Below are 25,491 nucleotides of genomic sequence, written 5' to 3'. Positions count from 1 at the left end.
AGTGATGTCTACAGAAGCATAAATACCCTGGAACGTCACAAAGGTGAGATGAGGGAGAAGGAGGTTACTGTATGTTAAACTGATTAAATAATTAAGAAAGCTTGGTCATCATGTTTTAAATATCTGATCATTTTTAGTTACATATCTCTGCGTGATGTGTGCCCATGAGTATAGGTGTTTGTAGAGACCTTAGGTATTGGAACTCCTGGAGCTGGAGTTGCTAGACATGGGTGTTGGGAACTGAACATGTCCTCAACAAAAGTAATATGAGATCTTAACCAATGAGCCATTTCTCCAACATATCATATTCACGCTTAAGAACTTTTGGTCCTGGACACCCGTATTAAGGTGAGCTGCTTGGGAATGATGTTGTTTTCCTAAGTAAAGTGTCAAGATCTGCTTAAATATGTTTCCAAAGGCATTTTTCTTTAAGCAAAGTTTCCCCCTGTAAAGGTCTATAATGTGGTCATATATAATATACATTTTATTTGAGTGCAGTAGAGAAGAGTCAAATGAAAGGGAAGGGCCCAAAGCCACACTGGACATCCATATACACAGAGACAGATTACACAGTCCTGGGGACCCACACCAGAGGGGCAGACAAAAACACAGCATGCAATATTAGCACCATGAGCTTTTAACTAGTTAGGGCTCGGGGCTCTGCTGGGATGTCCAACATGTGCCTCTAAGAACAAATAAACAAATAACCTCTGTACAAAGCAGCCACCTACTGGAAATACTGTAATCTGTAATAATACTTAGTAATAATAGTGGAAATCTGGCCATCTCAAACAATAATCTTATGTAGTGCTGCCCCCTGCTGGAGGACACAGAGTCTGGCTTGGTTGGGTGCCTTCCAAGCCTTCCAAGCGGACCCAACTAAGACAGAAAGAAAAAGCATGAATTTTCTCTGTGACTTGGCAGACAAAGGCACTATAACACTGGCATGGCTGAGACTGAGTCTACTGTCACCAGGATGTGCCCAGCACAGTGACCTGGGACTCATCTGTCACCACTGATGGACTTGCCTCCTCCCCGGGGACTGAGGGTACTGTCCTGTCTACTAGGTCTCTTCTTTTCCCAGTTCAGCAGGCAAGGATGCCCTGATGAAGCAGTCTTAGCCTCACCTGCCTTCCAATCATGTACATTACAAAAATGCATGCTTCTAAAGACAGGATTAGTAACCGAGGCTGAACAGTTATTTTCCTTCTGGCCTCTTCCGTGTGTGCAGCTAAGCAGATCTCATTTGGTTTGAACGAAGATTTCAAACAAGTCTTATTTTAAAAAATCAACCCTATTGCCCCTGCTTTATAATTTCCCTCCCCTTTGAAGCCACGGTATTGCTGTCTGTGGCACTTGTTCAGAGCAGGCTCTATGCACATATCAAATCATCTTTCTCCACCAGCAAACAGTATTGCCCTCTCTGAGATGGCAGCAAACCTCTGCTTCATGTTGTCATGTGCACACAAAGAAACAACAATGCCATGGACCTAGCAATGCCAAACCACTCTCTGCTCTAGACCAAAGCTGGAGGCACACTGAGAGATATGTGTGCTGTCCCATCACCTGCCTGGGACTTGAACCCCACCCTGGGACTCATGGGCACTTGGTTATGAATGGGCAAGGAAGGGTGAGTCTTGCCTTTACTGTGTTTACAGAGAATCAAAGCCAAGATGCTGGGCTGAGTGCTGGGGCTACTGAAGCCTCATCATCAGTGGGGGGAGCACATGTTGGTTCCCAAGACTTGAAGGACCTTGGTGGAGTAGGGCCGGCTTCCTTCCCTCCTGTAGCTGTAGAGGGATATGTCCCTGAGAGTTATGTCTGGCAGGGGAATCTCTGGGTGATCACATGTACTGAAGGGCCTGGAGTGGCCAGTGATGCAACTGGAAATGAGATGATCGAGTTTCCCAGCTCTCTTGGAGGTTAAGAAGGATCTTCCCCTTTGTGTGACCATCCATGACCACTGTTCTCTGCAGCACCCCCTGGGAACATACAGAAGACATTTCAGCCCAGGAAGGCAAAGCTTCTGAAAGTCTTGCTTCCACAGGGATGGCATCTGTACTCCTCACTGCTAGCCTTTTGAACCTGTCTACATCTTCATCTCCTGTATGATTCTCTAATCCTGTATGTTTTTCTAATGAATAAGGAAAGATTTTTTTGGTGCCAATTTAAATAGTTTTATTATTCCATGTTGCTTGTTTTGGGTCCCTGTGGAACAATGCTATACCCTCTACTTTGACTTAATCCACCTCTTCAATGGTGGGGCCTGAAGAACCACCACCAGATGGAGGAGCTCCTCCACCAGGGAAGCCACCAGGCATTCCTCCAGGCTTGCCACCAGCACTCTGGTACAACTTGGTGATGAGAGGGTTGCAGACCTTCTCCAGTTCTTTCTGCTGATGCTCAAATTCTTCCTTCTACGCAGTCTGGTTCTTATCCAGCCAGCTGATGATTTCATTGCACTTGTCAAGAATCTTCTGTTTGTCTTCATCATTTATCTTGCCTTGAAGTTTCTCATCCTCAACAGTTGCTTTCATGTTGAAGGCATAAGACTCCAGCGAGTTCTTCTATAGACATGACTTGAAAATTGTCCATGAATTCTGCTGTTGAGGATTCAGCCAACATCAGAATGAAAATATGTGAGAATTGCATCTAGGATGAACATTTATGCCTTGCCTTCTGATTATTCTCAAAAAATAGAGCATAACAACTATTTATAAGGCATTTCTTTGACATATTACAAGTAACTTAAATATAGTTTAACTTACATAAGAGGCTATATGTATGTTATATGTAAATACGTCATTTTCTAGAAGGGATTTTTAATATTCATAGCTTTTGGTATTCATGGGATGCCTGAAACCAACCTCCAATGAATACTATGGAGAACTATTATTTATGTATGAGGATCAATAAAACCCCTGGGCATTATATATTTGTGACCAATATATACTACGAAAGAAATTCTTGGAGCTGTAATATTTTAACTCACACCCATATACTACAAGAATGAATCCACTAGGAATTTCTTAAATTACTTGAATAAGAAGGGTAATACCTAAATTAAGTTGGGATAGAAAAAAATGAAATGCCCAGAGATATCAAGCATTTATATTTGGTAATAGACTTAGAACTCTGGTGCTAGAACCAGATTAAGGAAGCATGCCATATGTCTATTACTACATAGACTTCACATTAGAGTTAATAAAAATTTCATAGACTATCCTAATGTAAACATTAGGATAACCCTCTAACCCTGAATGAACCGTGCCCTAGTTTGGTTTCTATTGCTATGATCAAACACGAAACAATATTGCACTTTCAAAAAATGGCACTGGTTCAACTGGGGATCACCATGTAGAAGAGTGCAAATGGATCCATTCATATCACCCTGTACCAAGCTCAAATACAGGGGGATCAAGGACCTCCACATAAAACCAGATACACTCAAATTAATAAAAGAAAAAGTGGGGAAGAGCCTCAAACACATGGGCACTGGGAAAAGTTTCCTGATCAGAATACCAATGGCTTCTGCTCTAAGATCGGGAAATGAGAAATGGGACCTCATAAAATTGCAAGGCTTCTGTAAGGCAAAGGACACTGTCATTAGGACAAAACAGCAAACAACATGTTTGGAAAAGTTCTTTACCAATCCTATCCAATAGAGGGCAAATATTGAACATATACAAAGAACTAAAGAAGTTAGACTCCAGAGAGTCAAATAACCCTATTAAAAATGGGGTACAGAGCTCAAAAAAGAATTCTCACCTGAGGCATATGGAATGGCTGAGAAATACCTAAGGAAATGTTCAACAGCCTTAGTCAACAAGGAAATGCTAATCAAAAGAATCCTGAGATTCCACCTCATACCAGTTAGAATGGCTAAGATCAAAAACTCAGGTGGCAAAAGTACCCATTGAGGATGCTGAAAAAGAGAAAGACTCCTCCATTGTTGGTGAGATTGCAAGCTGGTACAACCAATCTAAAAATCAGTCTGGAGATTCCTCAGAAAAATGGACGTAGTACAACCTGAGGACCCTGCCATACCATTCCTGAGCATATACCCAAAAGATGTTCCAAAATACAAGAAGGACACATGCCCCACTATGTTCATACCAGTCTTATTTATATAATTCCCAGAAGCTGGAAAGAAGCCAGATGTCCTTCATGAGAGAAATGGATACAGATAATCTGGTACATTTACACAATGGAATACTACTCAGCTCTTAAAAACAATGACTACATGAAATGCTTATGAAAATTAATGGAACTAGAAAATATCATCCTGAGTGAGGTAACCCAGTCACAAAAGAACACACATGTTACCACTCACTGATAAATAGATATTAGCTCATAAGCTCAGAATATGTTAGAAACGAGTCACAAACCATATGAAGCTCAAGAAGTGGGAAGATAAAAATGGTGATCTTCATTCCTTCATAACAGTGAGAGCAAAATACTCATGGGAGGACATACAGGGACATAGAGTGTATCAGGAACTGAGGAAAAGGTCATCCAGAGACTACCCCACATGGGAATCCTTCCCATATTCAGCCTCTAAATCCAGTCACTATTGCTGATGACAAGATGTGCTTGCTGACAAGAGACAGATATGGGTGTCTTTGAGACGCTCTGCCAGAGCCTGACTGATACAGATGGGCTAACCTTTGGGTTGAACAATAGGACCCCAATTACGGAGTTAGAGAAAAGACAGAAGTAGGTGAAGCGGCTTGCAACACCTTAGGAAGAACAACAGTATCATCCAATGAGACCTCACACAAGAGCTCCCAAGGACTAAACCAGCAACCAATGAGTACACATGGAAGGACCCATGACTCCAGCCACATATGTAGCAGAGGATGGCATTGTCCCCATCAATAGGAAGGGAAGCCCTTGGTCCTGTGAAGGCTTGTTTCCTCAATGTAGGGAAATGCCGGTGTTGAGTTTGGAATGGGTGGGTGGGAATTGGAGCGTCTTCATAGAATAAGAGGGAGGGGGAGGGGATGGCCGAGGCTGGGAAAGGGAGTAACATTTAAAATGTAAATACATAAAATATCCAAGAAAAAATACAGTTGAAAAAACCAAATACACATAGTGATACCCTAACAACATGAAGCATTTATGCGTTTGGTTTTGAAGCACTGAATTTGGACAATGGAAGTTTGTAATACAAAGAGTAGATGGTTAAATATTCCCAGCTACCAGACTTATTTCTATTTTTATTCTTTTATCCCCTTACTCCTTTTAATATTCTTTCTTTATTTCATTACTGTTTGGACTATCACATTGTTAATGCTCTTTGCTTTAGCTGTACGTACAATATTATTCAAGAGTAAAAAGGGTGAACAATCGGGTTGAAAAGTATGCAGTTTACTCACAAATGGTGTGTGGAATAGACAAAGATGAGCATGTAGATCTGGATCCTTTAGGTGTGTGGGGGGTACAGGGCTTGCTGTGATGGGAGAACTGGGTTCTGATGTTGCCAAGTATTAACGGTTTCTGTTGCTTATGTCCTTGTGCTTGAGTGCTGCCATCTGTATATCTCTGGGTTTGATTGGTCTAGCTGTCTCTCACTGGAGTCTGTTCCTACTGCAAGCCTGTTGACCTGTGAGCCTGTGATTCTGTGATGCTGGATACATCAGAACTTCTTGAGGGTCAAGCTGCTTCTACGTGTGGACTCAGTGGGGTCATCTAAAATTGTGAAAGCATTAAAAATAATATTACTTTTGAAATTACTCTGTTCATATATAGAAGTAAATATTCATATATACATACACACACATATACAAATAAATAAATAATTAGGCTCCAAATATCAAATGTGTTCCCACAATTTTTATATCTCTTTTTTATCATTTTTAATTTAACCTGTGTATTATCCTAATTTTTAAACAGCCTTAAACTTCCTTGACCAATCTAGCAATTAGTTACAAAATTTCTAATGGGAGAAATTGAGGAGTATACTCTCTGGCAACATTCCAGACCCCACTTGAAAATGCCTAGTGTCATCTGTGCCCTCTGAACACAGGGACCTAGGAGCATTCAGGGGCACGACGCTTCTAGTTCCTGCCCTCCCTGAGAGCTGAAAATCAGGTGCCAGGAGCAACTACAACCCTGAGAACAGAACACTCTGTTCTTGGAACTGGCTGAAAGTGAACAGGAAAAGAGGTCCACAGGAGTGCAGACACACGGGCCTACAGGAGAATCAAGCCACAGCCAGAAACAGCAAGACAAGCTAACATCAGAGACAAACTGATGATGAGAAGTAAGCACAGGAAGACAAACAACAGAATCTAAGACTACTTGGCATCATCAGAGTCCAGTTCTCCCTTCAAAGGAAATATTGGATATCCAAACACACTGGAAAGGCAAGACTTAGATTTTAAATCCCGTTTTATCATGACGATGGGGGACTTAAAGAAGGTCAGAAATAACTCCCTTAAGGAAATACAGGACAACATCGGTAAACAAGTACAAGCCCTTAAAGAGGAAACACAAAAATCCCTTAAAGAATAACAGGAAAACACAACCAAGCAGTAGAAGGAATTAAACAAAACCATCCATGAGTGAAAAATGTAAATAGAAACAATAAAGAAAGCAAAAAGAGAGACAACCCTGGAGAGAGAAGATCTAGGGAAGAGATTAGGAGTTGTAGATGGGAGATTCACCAACAGAATACAAGGAAGAGAAGATAGAATCTCAGGGGCAGATGATACCATGGAAAACATCAGAAGAACCGTCAAAGACAATGGAAAAAGCAGAAAGTTCTCAGCCCAAAACATACAGGAAATCCATGGAAGAATGAGAAGCTCAAACCTAAGGAATATAGGTATAAAGAGAGAGAAGACTCCAACCTTAAAGGGGCATTAAATATCTTCAACATATTATAGAAGAAAACTTCCCTAACCTAAAGAAAGAGATGCGCATAAACATACAAGAAACATACAGAACTCCAAACAGACTGTAACAGAAAAGAAATTTCTCCTGTCACATAATCGTCAAAATACCAAATGCAGAAAACAATGAAAGAAATTTCAAAGAAGTAAGGGGAAAAGGTCAAGTAACATATGAAGGCAGACCTATAAGAATTACTCTGGACTACTCACCAGAGATTATGAGAGCCAGAGTTCCTGGACAGAAGTCATACAGAACCTAAGAGAACACAACTGTGAGCCCAGGCTATTATATCCAGCAAAACTCTCAATTAAGATAGAAGAAGAATCCAAGATATTCCATGACAAAACCTAATTTACAAAATCTCTTTCTACAAATACAGCCCTACAAAGGATATTATGTATAAAAGCCCAACACAATGAGGGAAACCACACCCAAGGAAAAGCAAGAAAGTTAATCTCTTTGCAACCAAAATAAAGAAGAGAAACACACAAACATAATACCACCTCTAAATACAAAAATACCAGAAAGCAACAAGCACTATTCCTTAATATCTCTCTACAAAAATGGACTCAATTCTCCAATAAAAAGATACAGACTGACAGATTGGATACTTAAAGAGTACCCAGCATTTTGCTCCATAGGAAACACACTTAAGAGACAAATATTGACCCTACCCCAGAGTAAAAGACTGGAAAACGACTTTCCAAGCAAATGGTCCAAGGAAGCCAGTGAGAGTAGTCATTCTAATGTTGCATAAACCAAAAGTCATTAAAAAAGATAAGAAAGAAAACGTCATATTCATCAAAGGAAAAATCCACCAAGATGAACTCTCAATCCTAAATATCTATGCTCCAAATGCAAGGGCATATATATTCATAAAAGAAACCTTACTAAAGGTCAAATCACACCTTGTACCTCACACAATAATAGTAGAAGGGTTCAACACTGCTCTCTCATCAATGGACAGACCATGGAAATAGAAATTAAACAGAGACATAGAGAAATTAACAGAAGTTATGACCCAAATGTACTTAACAGATATTAATAGAACATTTCATCCTAAAACAAAAGGATACACCTACTTCTCAGCACCTCATGGTATCTTCTCAAAAATGAACCATATAACCGATCATGGAAACAGAAATTCAACAGAGATGTAGAGAAACTAACAGACGTTATGAACATAATGGATTTAACAGATATTTGTAGAATATTATATCCTAAAAAAAGGTTATACCTTCTTCTCAGAACCTCATGGAACCTTTTCCAAAATTAACGATATAATAAGTCACCGAACAGGCCTGAACAGATACAGGAAGATAGAAATAGTCCCATGCATTCCATCATGTTCCCACAGACTAAGGCTGATTTGCAATAACAACAATAACGAAAGAACGCCCACATATACATGGAAGTTGAACAACGCTCTACTCACGTATAACTTAGTCAAGAAAAAAAGGAAGAAATTAAATACGTATTAGAGTTTAATGAAAATGAAAGTAAAACATATCCAAACTTTGGGACACAACGTAAGCTGTGTGAAGAAGAAAACTCAAAACTGTGAGTGACTGCAAAAAAGAAAAAGACAGGGGAGAGCATACATCAGTTCCTTGACAGCACACATGAAAGCTCTAAAACAAAATGAAGCAAATGCACCCAAGAGGAGTAGAAGGTAGGAAATAATCAAACTCAGGGCTGAAATCAACCAAGTAGAAAGGAAAAAGGTCTATACGAAGAATCAACAAAACCAAGAGCTGGTTCTCTGAGAAAATCAACAAGATAGATAAACCCTTAGACAGACTAACCAGAGGGCACAGAGAGTGTGTCCAAATTAACAAAATCAGAAATGAAAAGGGAGACATAACAACAGAATCTGAGGAAATTAAAAGGATCATCAGGTCCTACTAAAAAAAAGCCTATATTCAACAAAACTTAAAAATCTGGAGGAAATGGACAGTTTTCTAGACAAATATCAGGTACCAAGGTTAAACCATGAACAGATAAACCATCTAAATTACCCAATAACTCCTAAAGAAGTACAACCAGTGATTAATAGTCTGCGAATCAAATAGAGCCCACCACAAGATGGGTTTAATGCAGAATTCTATCAGACTTTCATAGAAGACCTCATACCAATATTCTCCAAACTATTCCACAAATTAGAAACAGACAAAGCACAACAAATGTCTTCTATGAAGCCACAATTTCTTATACCACAGAAAGACCCAACAATGAAAGAGAATTATAGACCAAATTCCCTAATGAATATCAACACAAAAATACTCAATAAAATTCTAGCAACCAGATCCAAGAACACATCAAAATGATCATCCATCATGAGGAAGTAGACTTCATCCCAGGAATAGAGGGATGGTTCAATAAATGGAAGTCCATCGACATAATCCACTTTATAAAAAAACTCATAGATAAACACTACATGATCATTAGATGCTGAGAAAGGAATTGATAAAATTCAATACCCTTGCATAATAAAGTATTGAAAGATGAGGAATTCAAGGCCCATACCTAAACACAGTAAAAGCAATATACAGGAAACCAGAGCCAACTTCAAACTAAATGGAGACAAATGTTAAACAGTCCCACTAAAATCAGGGAATAGAAAAGCTGCCCATTCTCTCGCTATTTAATACTAAATATAGTTTTTGAAGTCTAAGCCAGAATAATCAGAAAACAAAAGAAGGTCAAAGAGATACAAATTGGAAAGTAAGAAATCAAAATATCACTATTTGCAGATGATATCATAGTATACTTAAGTGATGACAAGAGTTCCACCAGAAAACTACTAAGCCTGATAATGAGCAGAGTGGCTGGATATAAAATTAACTCAAAGATATCACTAGCCATCCTCTACTCAAAGGTTAAAGAGGCTGAGAAAGAAATCAGGGAATGATACCCTTCATATTACTCCCAAATAATACATAATACCATGGTGTGACTTTAACCAAGACAGTGAAAGATCTGTATGACAAGAACTTCCAGTCTCTGAAGAAAGAAATTGAAGAAGATCTCAGAAGATGGAAAGACCTCTCAAGCTCATGGACTGGCAGAATTAATATGATAAAAATGGCCATTTTGTCAAACGCAATGTACAGATTCAATATACTCTCCAAAATACCAACTGAATTCTTCATAGAGACAGTATGAGCAATTTGCATATTTGTTTGGAATAACAACAACAACAAACAAAACCAAACCAACCAACCAAACAAAAAGGAACGAAGGTAGTTAAAAGTATTCTCAACAATAAAAGAAAAGACCTTCTGGTGGAATCTCCATCCCTGACTTCAGCAGTATTACACAGCAGTAGTTATGAAAACTGCTTGTTAGTTATACAGAGACAGACAGATAGATCTGTGGAATTTAATTGAAAACCCAAAAATGCACCCACACACCTATGGTCACTTGATCTTTGACAAAGGAGCTAAAGCCATTCAATGGAAAAAGATAGCATTTTCAAGAAATGGTGCTATTTCAACTTGATGTCAGTATAGAAGAATGCAAATAGATTCATTCTTATCACCCTGTACAAAGCTTAAGTCCAAGTGGATCAAGGACCTCCTCATCAAACCAGATACACTCAAACCAATAGAAAAAAAGTGGGGAAGAGTCTGAAACACATGGGCACTGGGGAAATTTTCCTGACTAGATCACCAATGGCTTATGCTCTAAGGTCAAGAATCTACAAATGGGACCTCATAAAACTACAAAGCTTCTGTAAGGCAAAGGACTTTATCATTAGGACAAAAAGGCAACCAACAGATTGGGAAAGATCTTTACCAATCCTACAACTGAAAGAGGGCTAATATCACAAATATACAAAGAACTCAAGGAGTTAGACTCCAGTGAGTCAGAGAACCCATGAAAAAAATGGGGTACAGTGTTAAACAAAGAATTCTCAGCTCGGGAATATTGAATGTCGGAAAAGCACCTAAAGAAATGTTCAACATACATCTGTAGTCATCCAGGGAATGCAAATTGAAACAACCGTGAGATTCCACCTCACACCAGTCAGAATGACTAAGATAAAAAAAAACTCAGGTGACAGCAGATGCTGGCAAGGATGAGGAGAAAGAGGAACACTCCTCCATTGATGGTGGGATTTTAAACTGGTACAACCTCTCTGGGAATCCCTGGGAAGGTTCTTCAGAAAATTGAAAATTGGACTATCTGAGGACCCTGCTATATTTCTCTTGGCCATATTCCCAAAAGATGTAACAACATAAAACAAAAACCCCAAAAGAACAACAATTCCAACCAACCAGAGCTCCTAGGGAGTAATCCACTACCCACAGAGTACACATAGACTGACCCATGGCTCCAGCTGCATATGTAGCCGAGCATGGCCTAGTTGGGTACCAATGGGAGGAGAAACCCTTTGTCCTGCCCTGTCTGGACCTCCCACTGCAGTGGAATTTCAGGGCGGGGAGACAGGAAAGGTAGATGTTTGGGGAGGGGAACAAGCTTATAGAAAAAGGGGGAGGGCAAATGGGATGGGGGATTATGAATATGATATCAGGAAAGAGAATAACATTTGAAATCTAAGTACAATTAAAAAATTAGAAGAGAAAAGAAAAATAAAGAAAAATTATCCAGTAAAAATAAAATAAAATAAAAAATAAAAATATAAAAAGAGCAAACTACAAAAAACCAGTTACATACAATCAGACTTATGGGAACTAGCTCGGTGTATATAGGTGTTTGCTGGGCAAATATAGACATGAGTTTAAATCTCCATAAAAATCACATCTGACTGCATATGTGCCTCTAAACCAAGACTTGAGAGCAGCAGACAAAATATTGGTGCTGGCATGCCAACCTAGCTTCAAGTTCAGACACTATCTCAAAGGAATAAGCAGGATAATGATAGAGCAGGACACCCGAACTCCTCCTCTAGACTGTGCATGCGAATAAATGCTCACAACCAGGTGTACACACACACACACACACACACACACACACACACACATACACACACGCGCGCGCGCGCGCGCGCATAAAATATTTTTTGAAGAGTATAGAAGACAATCTTAACATAACTAAGTTAAAGAGAGGAGGAGCCAAGAAAACACCATGTGCAGTCTCAGAGTGTCTCCTCAACACATCACATTGCAAAGACATCATGTCTGGATTCAGCCCCCTTTGCCAAACTCACTCCAGAGAGCTGCTGCAATCCTCCAGCCACATGAGGATGCAACAAAAGGCACAGCCCACAAGTTAATGTCCTGGCTGACTGGCCTGTGGCATTTTGTTGTAACCCCTGAGTCTCATGCAACAACCCCAAAGCCACACTGTCATGCTCTCTCACTGAAGCTCAGGCTTGCTGGCAACTCCTGCTGAGACTAGTTTTCTGTTCTTTGATATTTCATGAGTGATACTCTAATTCATGTTCCTCTATAGCACACACAGAGGCTGCATGCAAAACTCCAACCTTAGGTTGGCCTCCTGAGCTGTTCAATAAGTTGCAAAATAGTGTTATGACTGAACATCTCACAATCCTCTGAGTTTCCCTCAGATGATGACGTGAGTTTGGTAAGCTCAAACATATGATTTCCTTGTTCCTTTACCAATAAAATGAATTATAGTTATATCAGATGTCTTTATAATATGTACCCCAAACCAAAAGTATACAGAAGAGACAAATAACCATGTTTTACATAAGTAACAATGCAGATGCTTCTGAAAAGCCTGACTTTTACAGGAAGGACACCTTTACTATTGGTGACATTTTTTTTTCAATTTTTGTTTTTATTAACTTGAGTATTTCTTATTTACATTTCGAGTGTTATTCCCTTTCCCAGTTTCCAGGCCAACAAACCCCTAACCCCTCCTCCTCCCCTTCTTTATGGTTGTTCCACTCCCCATCCTCCCCGCTTTGCCGCCTCCCCCCACGTTCACTGTGGGTTCAGTCTTAGCAGGATATTGGTGAATTTTGAAAATGTTTTGAAAAGAAATATTTGAATATAACAAAAGATTCTTAATTTTTGTTTTCTACTATATTTCAAAATCACCATATTACTTTAACTTTTATACTCTATCTTATTAAATATGATTAAATAAATTTTTTTCATACTTTGTCCTTTTCATTGGAAGTTTTCTTCGAAGACCTACAAAATATAATTTACATTCAGATGAATATTAAATTTGTAAAATAAAACAGAAAAATGTTTATTTCTCCTATTCATAAAATTTACCAGCTATTAGAAATAAAATAATTTGCTACAAAAGAAATATGCAGTAGACAAGAAGGGGAACCATGACTGCAATCATAAAAATTGAAATTAAGACTGGAACACAGCTCAGGTTAACAGAAGGCACTGCTTCTGCACAGGAGTTGAGTTCAGTGGCCAGAAGCCATGCTGTGTGTCTCACAACCAAATCTTTTAACTCCAGATCTACAAACACGTAAAACCTGTGGCTTCCACCACCAACTCTAGTCATGTCTGCATACAACTACAAGCACAGACATGTACATGTTATTTAAAATAATGATGATAATATTAACATTTTTAAATATAGTATATTTTGTTCAAATATTATAAGCGTTAAGACAAGGGAAAATGTCCTTCCTCATTTGTTTGATAGAAGCAAATACACTAACATCTCCATTGTCATTTCCAGTAAGAACTTGGAATGAGGTAGACACAACTGTACCAGGATTTTAAATCCAGAGGTGTTCAAAACACAATACAGACTAAGATCACAAAAGGGGTCAAGGGAGCTCCAGTGGCCCAAACCTGCCCAGGGAAGACTTGAGGAGTTGCTTTAGCCTGGAAATGTACACTAAATCTTCATTTATGTCTTCACACTTTTGGTTGGTGTTTGGTTGAGAATTTTTGCTCTATTTATCAAATCTTGGCGAGGAAAAGCTTGTTTTGTTTAACAAACCATGTGTGCCTCTGCCTTCGGGGTTGAGGATTCTAGGATGACTACTGATCAGTTATTTTCTCTATCATTTATAAACTATCAATCCTAGCTTTCTGTCTGGTAAGAAACTGGATGAAGACACTATGGGAAAAACATGGGAAAGTCTCACCCCTAGGGATGGTAGTCACAGTGCAGTTTGGTCAAAGTATGCCAGGGTCAGTGAGAAGTTAATATTTTATTCTTATGTGAGTCCAAGAAAAAGTTCCATTTTTCTCAAGTGCAGATGGGATAGCTTCCACAAACCAACAGTTGTTACAGAATGTTAGGGTCTAAGTGAAAAATGAACCATGTTATCCATTGACTAATATATGAATGTTTCTGTGTGCCCTTTAGCTTGTGTCATATTAAATGCAAGCTGGAGTAATTTGAGAAAAAACTGAATTGAGTTTAGGTAAGGTCATGGAACCTTTTAATTGATTGATGACATTGGGTATAAGGTCATGGCTCCACATAAGTACGTAACTGTATAATATTACAAACAATAAAGCAAACTAATACACTGTCCATAAACCAGTGTTGGATATCAGTTGTGAATCGCTTATTATAATTCATATGATACCACTCATTATTTTTAAAGTAGAAAGAGGCTTTATTGGGGTTTGGATATCTACTATCAAGAGAGGATCCTGTGCTTGAACATTGGTCTCTGGCATGTGACCCTGTTTTCTGAGGTTGTAGAAAATCTGAAAAACATAACCTAGCAGAAAGAAGTAGGTCATAGGAGATATAGGGACTGCTAACTGGGTGTAACCATCTTCCTCAAGTCTCTACTGCCTCACTGACCTTAAACCTTTCCTGTCTGGAGGACAGAAAATAAAGAAAACTAGTGGACTGTGCCGAGCCCTCATTGGTCCATTTCAGCTCTGACCTCAAAAGGAACCATTGTGAGGTCATTTACTTCCTTAGTTACTGAAAACACATCTTGTCTGTACAGGGCATTAGCTGTTGGTTGGTGGCTGGGTTAGTTGGTTGGTTTGGTTGGTTTGGTTGGCTGGTTGGTTGGCTGGTTGGTTGGTTGGTTGGTTGGAAAGCAATTGCATTTATTCAGTTAGCCACTGAACTTGGATATTCATGAATTGTTGAATCTGAACACAGTGAGTTTTCCTCTATATTCCTATGTCTCACTTTAGACTTGTTTGTTTCTGTATTTAAACTAAGTCTCTCTTCCTGTATATTTTTGTTTGAATATTGAATAGGAGAATTTTTCTTTGTTGATTTGATTTATCACCCGATTTTGCATTGTCATATTTTACATGCATTTATTCCATGAACTAATTTTGAACAATAATTTATGATAACAGCACGAACAATCTCCTAATGGCATTTCCAGACATGTACATAAAGAACTTTGACCATATTCCCATGATCACACTTTCCCTGGCTAGTCCCTTTCAGGTTCCTCAGTTTTTCCCTTTTAGTTTGTACCCTTTCTTTCCAAGTACTGGCCCAATTGTTCAAGTTCTCCTATTCAGAGGACTGGTAGGCTACATTGGGTGGTCTATTAAGAAAAGGCACCAACAGGTCTCTGTGATTTAGCAGGAAGCCTCCCCCTAGCGGGTTAACTTGGGATCTTCCTTGCAGTGCAAACTCATGACCCTATGCAAGCTACAAGGCAATGCTTAGATCCTAATTTTTTGACGATAACTATGAAAGTAGGTAGATGAATAGAATTCAAGGACAGAATAGATATAAGTCTAAGAAGATCCAGTTTTATACTGCCAAGAAGAACTTTCCAAAGTGAGACATATGATACTATGACCCTTCATTTACCTGGGTCATTCTGTTGGCAGCTGTCATTGCATTGAATTGCTATCTTCTATCTTCAGGAGAACAAATGTGACTCTGAAGCTAGTGTGGTACCAGGCACAGGAGGTCGGGCCAATAATGAACTTGAAGCAAAGGAACAAGCATGGGCCTTTGAGTCTTGCTGGCAAAACAGCTTAACGTACACGTCCAGGAAAAAAAGTGCCTAGTGCTGGAATGGTCTGCCCAGCATTCCACTGGACTCACTCCAACAACATTTAGAGAAAGAGAGGGAATTTTATATTGACAATGTGCCTCTCCAAATTTCCAAACCTAGGCTTGAATAAAACTACTTCCACCATTCCTATAGTTTTTATCTGCTAGTGGAATGGGAGTGCAGAACAGAACCTTCATAGTCAAGCAACAAAGAGCCTTTCAGGATCCTTTTTGCTTTCCATGACATTGCTGAGGAAGGAGGGTTGTATTCCCTGGGACATTCAAAAATCTAACATCTGATTAGAGACCTAACAAGTAGGACTTTGAAGCCCATGGCTGGACCATACCTGTACCTCCGTTTCATTCTTTGAAGGTTTAGCTTGTTAGCATTGCTAGGAAATGCTTTGTGTGCAATGTGTACACATGTGGTGCTTCTACATGACTATGAACATTTCAAGAGTGAATGTCCTTCCTTGACCTCTGCTAAACTGCAGTCCACTTCCATTGGTGTCTGTCATGGAGTTGGTTCTTAGTGAGTCCTGTCAGATTCCTTTAATGTGTAAAACTGATGGGCTGTGGTGAGAGGGGATAGCAGCATACATTCAAACACATGCAAATGGCCGACAAAAGCCCTTGCACCTCTGTCATTAATGTCATAATCTCATGTGTAAGCCCAATGGGTCTAAAGTTACTTTCTATAGCTTTGGGAACATAGATCAAGCAAAAATACATAGCAGCCACTTCTTTCTATCATTTCGCATGTTTGTTTTTGTTCCATGAGACAGACGCTCCTGGAGCACAGGCTGGAATCATCATTTCCGAGTAGCCAAAGATTACTTGAAGTGATGATCTTCCTCCTCCACTTTCACAAATTTTATAATTAACATGGGCTCATCTTTATGAGACTATCCTGACTTTAACTTTGTCCTATGTCTGTCAGAGGACCCTGAGGGACTCTCATCACTCTGGGTCCAGGTAGCTTACCCAAGTCTAGATTTTTCCTATCTGACTGTTTTGTGCCGATTCCTACTTCAACCTTCAACCCCAATTCAACAGTAGTAAGATGTGGATACACAGGAAACTGCTACAGGGCACAACATGTCACCTGCACCAAAGATACATCGATCTCATACTTTTTCTGGACCCTCTGGGAATACATACACAGGGCCAGTTAGAATTAGAAAGCAGCCTTGGTACATAATTAATTTGTTGGGTATTGTCCTTGCCTTGCTAACATCCTGATGCACAAGTAATCAACTTCTGTTGTTTTGAAGGTCAAACACAAGGCATTGTGTTTGAGAGCAGAAGGACCCAGAGTTCCAGAACAACGCATCTACTACATCAGTTGTTTATAGGTTCCTGGCTGACGGGTGTTTACTTGATCATTTGGAACATATCAGCTCACTGTTTCTAGATCTTGAGCTTGGTCAGAAGTCTCAAGCCTGAGGGCAGGCAATATGGGAGTAATGGTGTCATATTCCTCTCAGCCCCACAAATGGTAGTCTCATGCCCAGGGGTGCAATGAATAATAGCATTTTGTCACAACAATCAAGGTAGTCATGACTTACAATCCTTTGGCAACCACTTGTCGGAATTTAAAAAGTAAATAGAATACATTGAATATGGACATGAATTATTACAAACTTATGAAGTCTGGGGTCCATGTGAAAAGCAAGACAATGTCCATCAACTTGCCATTGAATATCAGAATCCATTAAAAAATGGAGTGCCAAAGCTCTGGCGTCATTGTCATTCTCAGGATTCCTTGTTTGATTATTAATGACAAAAGTGTCCTTGTTAAAGATGGAGTGTTAAGTGTTTGAACATTGTTCCCATTAGGTGGTGCAATTTGGGGTTAATTATGGTCCTTGGGCAGGGGTACAAGTAGGAAGAAATGGGTCACTGGGTAACACTGGGGACAGACTCTTGAGTCAAACCTGCCCTCTAGTGCTCTAATGACCAAGACTAGCCTTCCTGTCCATGGAGACAGAAGCAGAGGAGAAGGAATGGACCGTGCCTAGCCACAGTGTTGGCTGATCTTTGCTCTAACCTCCCAAGGAACCCTGTGACAATGGATAGACACCTGTCTACTTACAGCTCTGATTGAGGCTGCATTCTGTCCTTACAGGTACAGAAGCTGTTGCTTGGCTGGAAAGAAATTAGAGTTTGAGGACACAGAAATTATACTTGGACATTCAGGAGCTGTTGGACCCTGACATAGTGAGTTTCTCCAACTTTGGACACTTCAACTTGCTCTTTTTGACTTTGGTTTCTGTATTTGCTGGCTTGAGTTATGCATTTACTTTTCCATGTTTTTTATTATCTTCTATTTCACGTTTTATTAAATTATGTTTGCTATGTTAGAGTATTCTATTTTTTCACTTCATATGTATGACAGATTTGCATCCTCATATGCCTTGAGTACCATATCCCAGATGCATTCTGTGGAGGTCAGAAGAGGGAGTCAGGTTTTCTGGGTCTGGAGTTACAGGTGGTTGTGAGTGTCTCACACCATCCCTAGGATTGATATGATAACATATTCACATAGCATAACTCAGTTGTGTAAGAAAATAAAATCTCTCTATACCTGTCTATAGTTCCACTTCCCCGAAATCTGATTCCGTTGCTAACCTGACAGCTCATACTAATAAAATTATATAGAAAGACTTGTATCACTATTTTAAGTGGTGTATACCACCTGTGAGTGTGCTGTATAGGTGTGCTTAGAGTAGAGAGTTGTAGTAACCCCTGGTGCTGGAGTTAGGGTAGCTGTGGGCACCTGTGTTCTGAGAACCACCTACAGGTCCTAACCCGAGTAGCCAAATTTGGGAACTCCAGATGCAGATCGCCATCCTGCACAGTATAGGTTTTCAGGGATCTGTTCTCTTTACACCTTCTCTTGAAGCTGGTATTCTAGATGCCTCTACTCAAAGAGAATGCTGAGATCAGGAGAGAGGATGGTGAGCTTTTCCAATTTAGTGGCTTTTAGTGTCTAGGATACTCTGTTTGCAGTTGGTCCCTGACAACCGCCTCTATGTCATATTTTGCATCTGCTCCTTTGCAGTAGGTCCTTGTCCTTCCCTTCCCAGTATGGAAAGTACGTGGCTAGATTGTCTGATGTTTTTCTGAGCTTTTTTCCTCATATCTTTAATGTAGGAATTTGAGCGTATCAACATGTTCTGGGGCCTGATTTTAAATGTCTGTTTTATTTCTCATTGCAAGTTTGCTTCTAGCCATATAAAGGAGGGCCTGATCATGGAGCAGGACCCAGAGAGCCGAGAGTCTATCGAGAACTTTACCACTGACTATAAGATCATAAGAACCCTGGGAAGGGGACGATTTTCAGTCGTAAAAATGGCCTACCACGTCCCAACCCTCACCTGTGTAGCTATAAAAGTTCTCAAGAACACCAAAAAGTGCTCCTCAGTGATGAGCAGGGAAGTTGACATTCTAAAGTCCCTGGGCCATCCTCATATCATCAAGGTGGTCGAAGTGGTCCAGACAAGAGAGGCCACCCACCTGGTCATGGAGCATGCCTCTCAGGGAGACCTACTGGACCGAATCCGGGAATGTGGATATTTAAAGTCGTGGGAGGCCCGAAGAATGTTTAGACAGATATTAGAGGCAGTACAATTCTGCCATGACAATAATATTGTCCACCGAGACATAAAGGCCAACAACATTTTGATAGACGGAAGGTCGAATGCCAAGCTCTGTGATTTTGGCCTAGCTGCTAAAACACTTCCTGGGCAGAAGCTGATTGATTTCTGTGGCACGCTGCCATACTGTGCGCCAGAATTCTTTGAAGCTGAGGAATATGAGGGCCGCCCATTTGACGTATGGAGTGTAGGTGTCCTCCTCTTCTTCATGGTGACTGGGCACTTGCCTTTCCTAGGCAAGTCATTTGCAGAGGTGAGGAGACAAATCAGTTCAGCCAATTTCAGCATTCCGCCTCACGTTGCCAACGATATTTTCAATGTTATAGTGGAAATGCTGATGATAAATCCCAGCAGGAGGCCCAGCATCCAGCAAATTGTGATGCGCCCCATGATCAAAGACAGCCAGGCCTACTCACCACCGACATCCATACAGACGTTCACAGGAACACCAAGCCCTAGCATCATCAAAGCCATGAGAGTCATGAGGCATACACCTGAGAAAAGCACTGAGTCTCTCATAGACCAAAATATCAACGAGGTGCTGGCAACATACTTGATTCAACAGCACAAGCCACTCAGGAACGTCTGCACACACCACCAAGTGGAGCCAGGTCTAGAAGATCATCACTCCTTCCCTCGTTTTCTTAAGAGAAAGGGACCTCTTCTCTCCTCCTTCACCTTGTCCTCAAATTCATCCAATATGCGGGAGAACGAGGATAGGAAGAATTCCAGGAAGGTTGTCAGAAGGCATGATGTGGGCTACCAGCAAACAAGGACCAACACTCTACACCTCGACCGCCTGGACTGTCCTATAGCTGAAGAATTCAAGGATAACAGGCTGCAAATCAGGAAGACATTCTCAGACTCCAAGACTGTGTTGTCTTGTAGTCTAACTGAACATATCCAGTCACCTCGACTTCAATACACCTATTCCACTACAGCAGACAGGAATGTGTCCTCCTTCATACCGCCACATGATTTCTGTGCATCACTGCAGACACCTAAGGGGATAAGCCTTGCAGGCTGCTCTGGAGATACCTGGCAGAGAGAGACACTTGTGGACAAAAACACCTTCATCAAGGAAGAGGCCATGGTTCATGAAGATACCGTCACTAGTGGCCAGCCACAAGTTCCTTGCCCAGCTTCCCGTCGGGGATGGCGTCACCACTGGAAGGGGTTTAAAAAGACAATTAGTAGAAGCCTTCGAAACCTGTGCTGCTGTCTGCCACCACCATCGGAAAATCAAGTCTCCTGCAATAACTTGGCTCTCAGGAAGAGAGGAGAACATTGTGTCACCCACAGGACCAGGTGGGTGCATGTCCTCATTCATTTCATCCATATTTGTTCCTGTCCTTTGTGACAAATGATGATGGCCCTTGAGGCACACAGAAACTTGACAAAATGTAACTTCAGAAAGATTAAGTTCATAGAAACCCCTGAAGGGTGATCTGATGCTTCGTGACTCATAAGGGGAATCAGAGACACTGATTAAAGCAGGACGAGAGGGAGGTGGGGGCATTCCCAAATGGGGCAGAGAGTTCTAAGACAACCAGTGGAGTGCTATGGCTCTTTATGGAAAGCACTTGAAGTTCTCTTTTTTTCTTTTTCTTTTTTTTTTTTTTTTTTTGCCGGGGTTCTGTTTCGTTTCTTTATTTTTTTTTTAACATTCTTTTTTTGTTTTTATTAACTTGAGTGTTTCTTATTTACATTTCGAGTGTTACTCCCTTTCCCGGTTTCCAGGCAGACATCCCCCTAATCCCTCCCCCTCCCCTTCTTTATGGGTGTTCCCCTCCCATCCCTCCCCCCATTACTGCCCTCCCCCCAACAATCACGTTCACTGGGGGTTCAGTCTTAGCAGGACCAAGGGCTTCCCCTTCCACTGGTGATCTTACTAGAATATTCATTGCTACCTATGAGGTCAGAGTCCAGGGTCAGTCCATGTATAGTCTTTAGGTAGTGGCTTAGTCCCTGGAAGCTCTGGTTGATTGGCATTGTTGTTCATAAGGGGTATCGAGCTCCTTCAAGCTCTTCGAGTTCTTTCTCTGATTCCTTCAACAGGGGTCCCGTTCTCAGTTCAGTGGTTTGCTGCTGGCAATCGCCTCTGTATTTGCTGTATTCTGGCTGTGTCTCTCAGGAGCGATATACATCCGGCTCCTGTCGGCCTGCACTTCTTTGCTGCATTCATCTTGTCTAATTGGATGGCTGTATATGTATGGGCCACATGTGGGGCAGGCTCTGAATGGTGTTCCTTCTGTGTCTGTTTTAATCTTTGCCTCTCTATTCCCTGCCAAGGGTATTCTTGTTCCCCTTTTAAAGAAGGAGTGAAGCATTCACATTTTGATCATCTGTCTTGAGTTTCATTTGTTCTAGGCATCTAGGGTAATTCAAGCATTTGGGCTAATAGCCACTTATCAGTGAGTGCATACCATGTATATCTTTCTGTGTTTGGGTTAGCTCACTCAGGATGATATTTTCCAGTTCCAACCATTTGCCTACGAATTTCATAAAGGTATTGTTTTTGATAGCTGAGTAATATTCCATTGTGTAGATGTACCACATTTTCTGTATCCATTCCTCTGTTGAAGGGCATCTGGGTTCTTTCCAGCTTCTGGCTATTATAAATAAGGCTGCAATGAACATAGTGGAGCACGTGTCTTTTTTATAAGTTGGGGCATCTTTTGGGTATATGCCCAAGAGAGGTATAGCTGGATCCTCAGGCAGTTCAATGTCCAATTTTCTGAGGATCCTCCAGACTGATTTCCAGAATGGTTGTACCAGTTTGCAATCCCACCAACAATGGAGGAGTGTTCCTCTTTCTCCACATCCTCGCCAGCATCTGTTGTCCCCTGAGTTTTTGATCTTAGCCATTCTCACTGGTGTGAGGTGAAATCTCAGGGTTGTTTTGATTTGCATTTCCCTTATGACTAAAGATGTTGAACATTTCTTTAGGTGTTTCTCCGCCATTCGGCATTCCTCAGCTGTGAATTCTTTGTTTAGCTCTGAGCCCCATTTTTTAATAGGGTTATTTGTTTCCCTGAGGTCTAACTTCTTGAGTTCTTTGTATATTTTGGATATAAGGCCTCTATGTGTTGTAGGATTGGTAAAGATCTTTTCCCAATCTGTTGGTTGCCGTTTTGTCCTAACCACAGTGTCCTTTGCCTTACAGAAGCTTTGCAGTTTTATGAGATCCCATTTGTCAATTCTTGATCTTAGAGCGTAAGCCATTGGTTTTTTGTTCAGAAAAATTTTTCCAGTGCCCATGTGTTCCAGATGCTTTCCTAGTTTTTCTTCTATTAGTTTGAGTGTGTCTGCTTTGATGTGGAGGTCCTTGATCCACTTGGACTTAAGCTTTGTACAGGGTGATAAGCATGGATCGATCTGCATTCTTCTACATGTTGACTTCCAGTTGAACCAGCACCATTTGCTGAAAATGCTATCTTTTTTCCATTGGATGGTTTTGGCTCCTTTGTCAAAAATCAAGTGACCATAGGTGTGTGGGTTCATTTCTGGGTCTTCAATTCTATTCCATTGGTCTATCTGTCTGTCTCTGTACCAATACCATGCAGTTTTTATCACTATTGCTCTGTAATACTGCTTGAGTTCAGGGATAGTGATTCCCCCTGAAGTCCTTTTATTGTTGAGGATAGCTTTAGCTATCCTGGGTTTTTTGTTATTCCAGATGAATTTGCAAATTGTTCTGTCTACCTCTTTGAAGAATTGGATTGGTATTTTGATGGGGATTGCATTGAATCTGTAGATCGCTTTTGGTAAAATGGCCATTTTTACTATATTAATCCTGCCAATCCATGAGCATGGGAGATCTTTCCATCTTCTGAGGTCTTCTTCAATTTCCTTCTTCAGTGTCTTGAAGTTCTTATTGTATAGATCTTTTACTTGCTTTGTTAAAGTCACACCGAGGTACTTTATATTATTTGGGTCTATTATGAAGGGTGTCGTTTCCCTAATTTCTTTCTCGGCTTGTTTCTCTTTTGTATAGAGGAAGGCAACTGATTTATTTGAGTTAATTTTATACCCAGCCACTTTGCTGAAGTTGTTTATCAGCTTTAGTAGTTCTCTGGTAGAACTTTTGGGATCACTTAAATATACTATCATATCATCTGCAAATAGTGATATTTTGACTTCTTCTTTTCCGATCTGTATCCCCTTGACCTCCTTTTGTTGTCTGATTGCTCTGGCTAGAACTTCAAGAACTATATTGAATAAGTAGGGAGAGAGTGGGCAGCCTTGTCTAGTCCCTGATTTTAGTGGGATTGCTTCAAGTTTCTCTCCATTTAGTTTAATGTTAGCAACTGGTTTGCTGTATATGGCTTTTACTATGTTCAGGTATGGGCCTTGAATTCCTATTCTTTCCAGGACTTTTATCATGAAGGGGTGTTGAATTTTGTCAAATGCTTTCTCAGCGTCTAATGAAATGATCATGTGGTTTTGTTCTTTCAGTTTGTTTATATAATGGATCACGTTGATTGTTTTCCGTATATTAAACCATCCCTGCATGCCTGGGATGAAGCCTATTTGGTCATGGTGAATGATTGTTTTGATGTGCTCTTGGATTCGGTTTGCCAGAATTTTGTTGAGTATTTTTGCGTCGATATTCATAAGGGAAATTGGTCTGAAGTTCTCTTTCTTTGTTGTGTCTTTGTGTGGTTTAGGTATAAGAGTAATTGTGGCTTCGTAGAAGGAATTCGGTAGTGATCCATCTGTTTCAATTTTGTGGAATAGTTTGGATAATATTGGTATGAGGTCTTCTAAGAAGGTCTGATAGAATTCTGCACTAAACCCGTCTGGACCAGGGCTCTTTTTGGTTGGGAGACCTTTAATGACTGCTTCTATTTCCTTAGGAGTTATGGGGTTATTTAACTGGTTTATCTGTTCCTGATTTAACTTCGGTACCTGGTATCTGTCTAGGAAATTGTCCATTTCCTGAAGATTTTCAAGTTTTGTTGAATATACGTTTTTATAGTAAGATCTGATGATTTTTTGAATTTCCTCTAAATCTGTAGTTATGTCTCCCTTTTCATTTCTGATTTTGTTAATTTGGATGCACTCTCTGTGTCCTCTCGTTAGTCTGGCTAAGGGTTTATCTATCTTGTTGATTTTCTCAAAGAACCAACTTTTGGTTCTGTTGATTCTTTCTATGGTCCTTTTTGTTTCTACTTGGTTGATTTCAGCTCTGAGTTTGATTATTTCCTGCCTTCTACTCCTCCTGGGTGTATTTGCTTCTTTTTGTTCTAGAGCTTTTAGGTGTGCTGTCAAGCTGCTGACATATGCTCTTTCCTGTTTCTTTCTGCAGGCACTCAGCGCTATGAGTTTTCCTCTTAGCACAGCTTTCATTGTGTCCCATAAGTTTGGGTATGTTGTACCTTCATTTTCATTAAATTCTAAAAAGTTTTTAATTTCTTTCTTTATTTCTTCCTTGACCAGGTTATCATTGAGTAGAGCATTGTTCAATTTCCAAGAATATGTGGACATTCTTCCTTGATTGTTATTGAAGACCAGTTTTAGGCCGTGGTGGTCCGATAGCACGCATGGGATTATTTCTATCTTTCTGTACCTGTTGAGGCCCGTTTTTTGACCAATTATATGGTCAATTTTGGAGAAAGTACCATGAGGAGCTGAGAAGAACGTATATAATTTTGCTTTAGGATAGAATGTTCTATAAATATCCGTTAGGTCCATTTGGCTCATGACTTCTCTTAGTCTGTCTACATCTCTGTTTAATTTCTGTTTCCATGATCTGTCCATTGATGAGAGTGGGGTGTTGAAATCTCCCACTATTATTGTGTGAGGTCCAATGTGTGTTTTGAGCTTTAGTAAGGTTTCTTTTACATATGTAGGTGCCCATATGTAGGTGGCATAGATATTTAGGATTGAGAGTTCATCTTGGTGGATTTTTCCTTTGATGAATATGAAGTGTCCTTCCTTACCTTTTTTGATGACTTTTAGTTGAAAATTGATTTTATTTGATATTAGAATGGCTACTCCAGCTTGCTTCTTCTGACCATTTGCTTGG

General features: G+C 40.2%; 1 protein-coding gene and 1 long non-coding RNA gene across 5 annotated transcripts in view; one reads left to right on the top strand and one right to left on the bottom strand.

The window, feature by feature from the left end:
- Positions 1-2,379: 2,379 nt before the first annotated feature.
- LOC148000337 (uncharacterized) overlaps positions 2,380-25,491 on the bottom strand; it is a 47,057-nt gene continuing 23,945 nt past the window's right edge. For 2 of the 4 annotated variants that reach the window (XR_015641964.1, XR_015641962.1), the window contains exons 2-3: positions 5,379-5,691; positions 2,380-2,603 (exon numbers count right to left, since the gene is read on the bottom strand). This is a non-coding gene — a long non-coding RNA (uncharacterized LOC148000337). Of the gene's footprint in view, positions 2,604-5,378; positions 5,692-12,988; positions 13,023-25,491 lie in introns of all 4 variants that reach the window. The other 2 variants (XR_015641961.1, XR_015641965.1) reach the window with 2 other exon arrangements.
- Positions 18,143-20,882, top strand: LOC134482792 (sperm motility kinase X-like). Its single transcript, XM_087591912.1, has one exon. It carries the CDS (start codon positions 18,976-18,978, stop codon positions 20,818-20,820), a length of 1,845 nt encoding a protein of 614 aa, XP_087448038.1. The 5' UTR covers positions 18,143-18,975; the 3' UTR covers positions 20,821-20,882.

The sequence above is a fragment of the Rattus norvegicus genome, chromosome 17 (assembly GCF_021556685.1).
Source record: "Rattus norvegicus strain SHRSP/BbbUtx chromosome 17, alternate assembly SHRSP_T2T, whole genome shotgun sequence".
NCBI classification, from domain to species: Eukaryota; Metazoa; Chordata; class Mammalia; order Rodentia; family Muridae; genus Rattus; species Rattus norvegicus.
The sequence above is the reverse complement of the archived record's forward strand: the minus strand, read 5'-3'. Positions and strand labels throughout refer to the sequence as shown.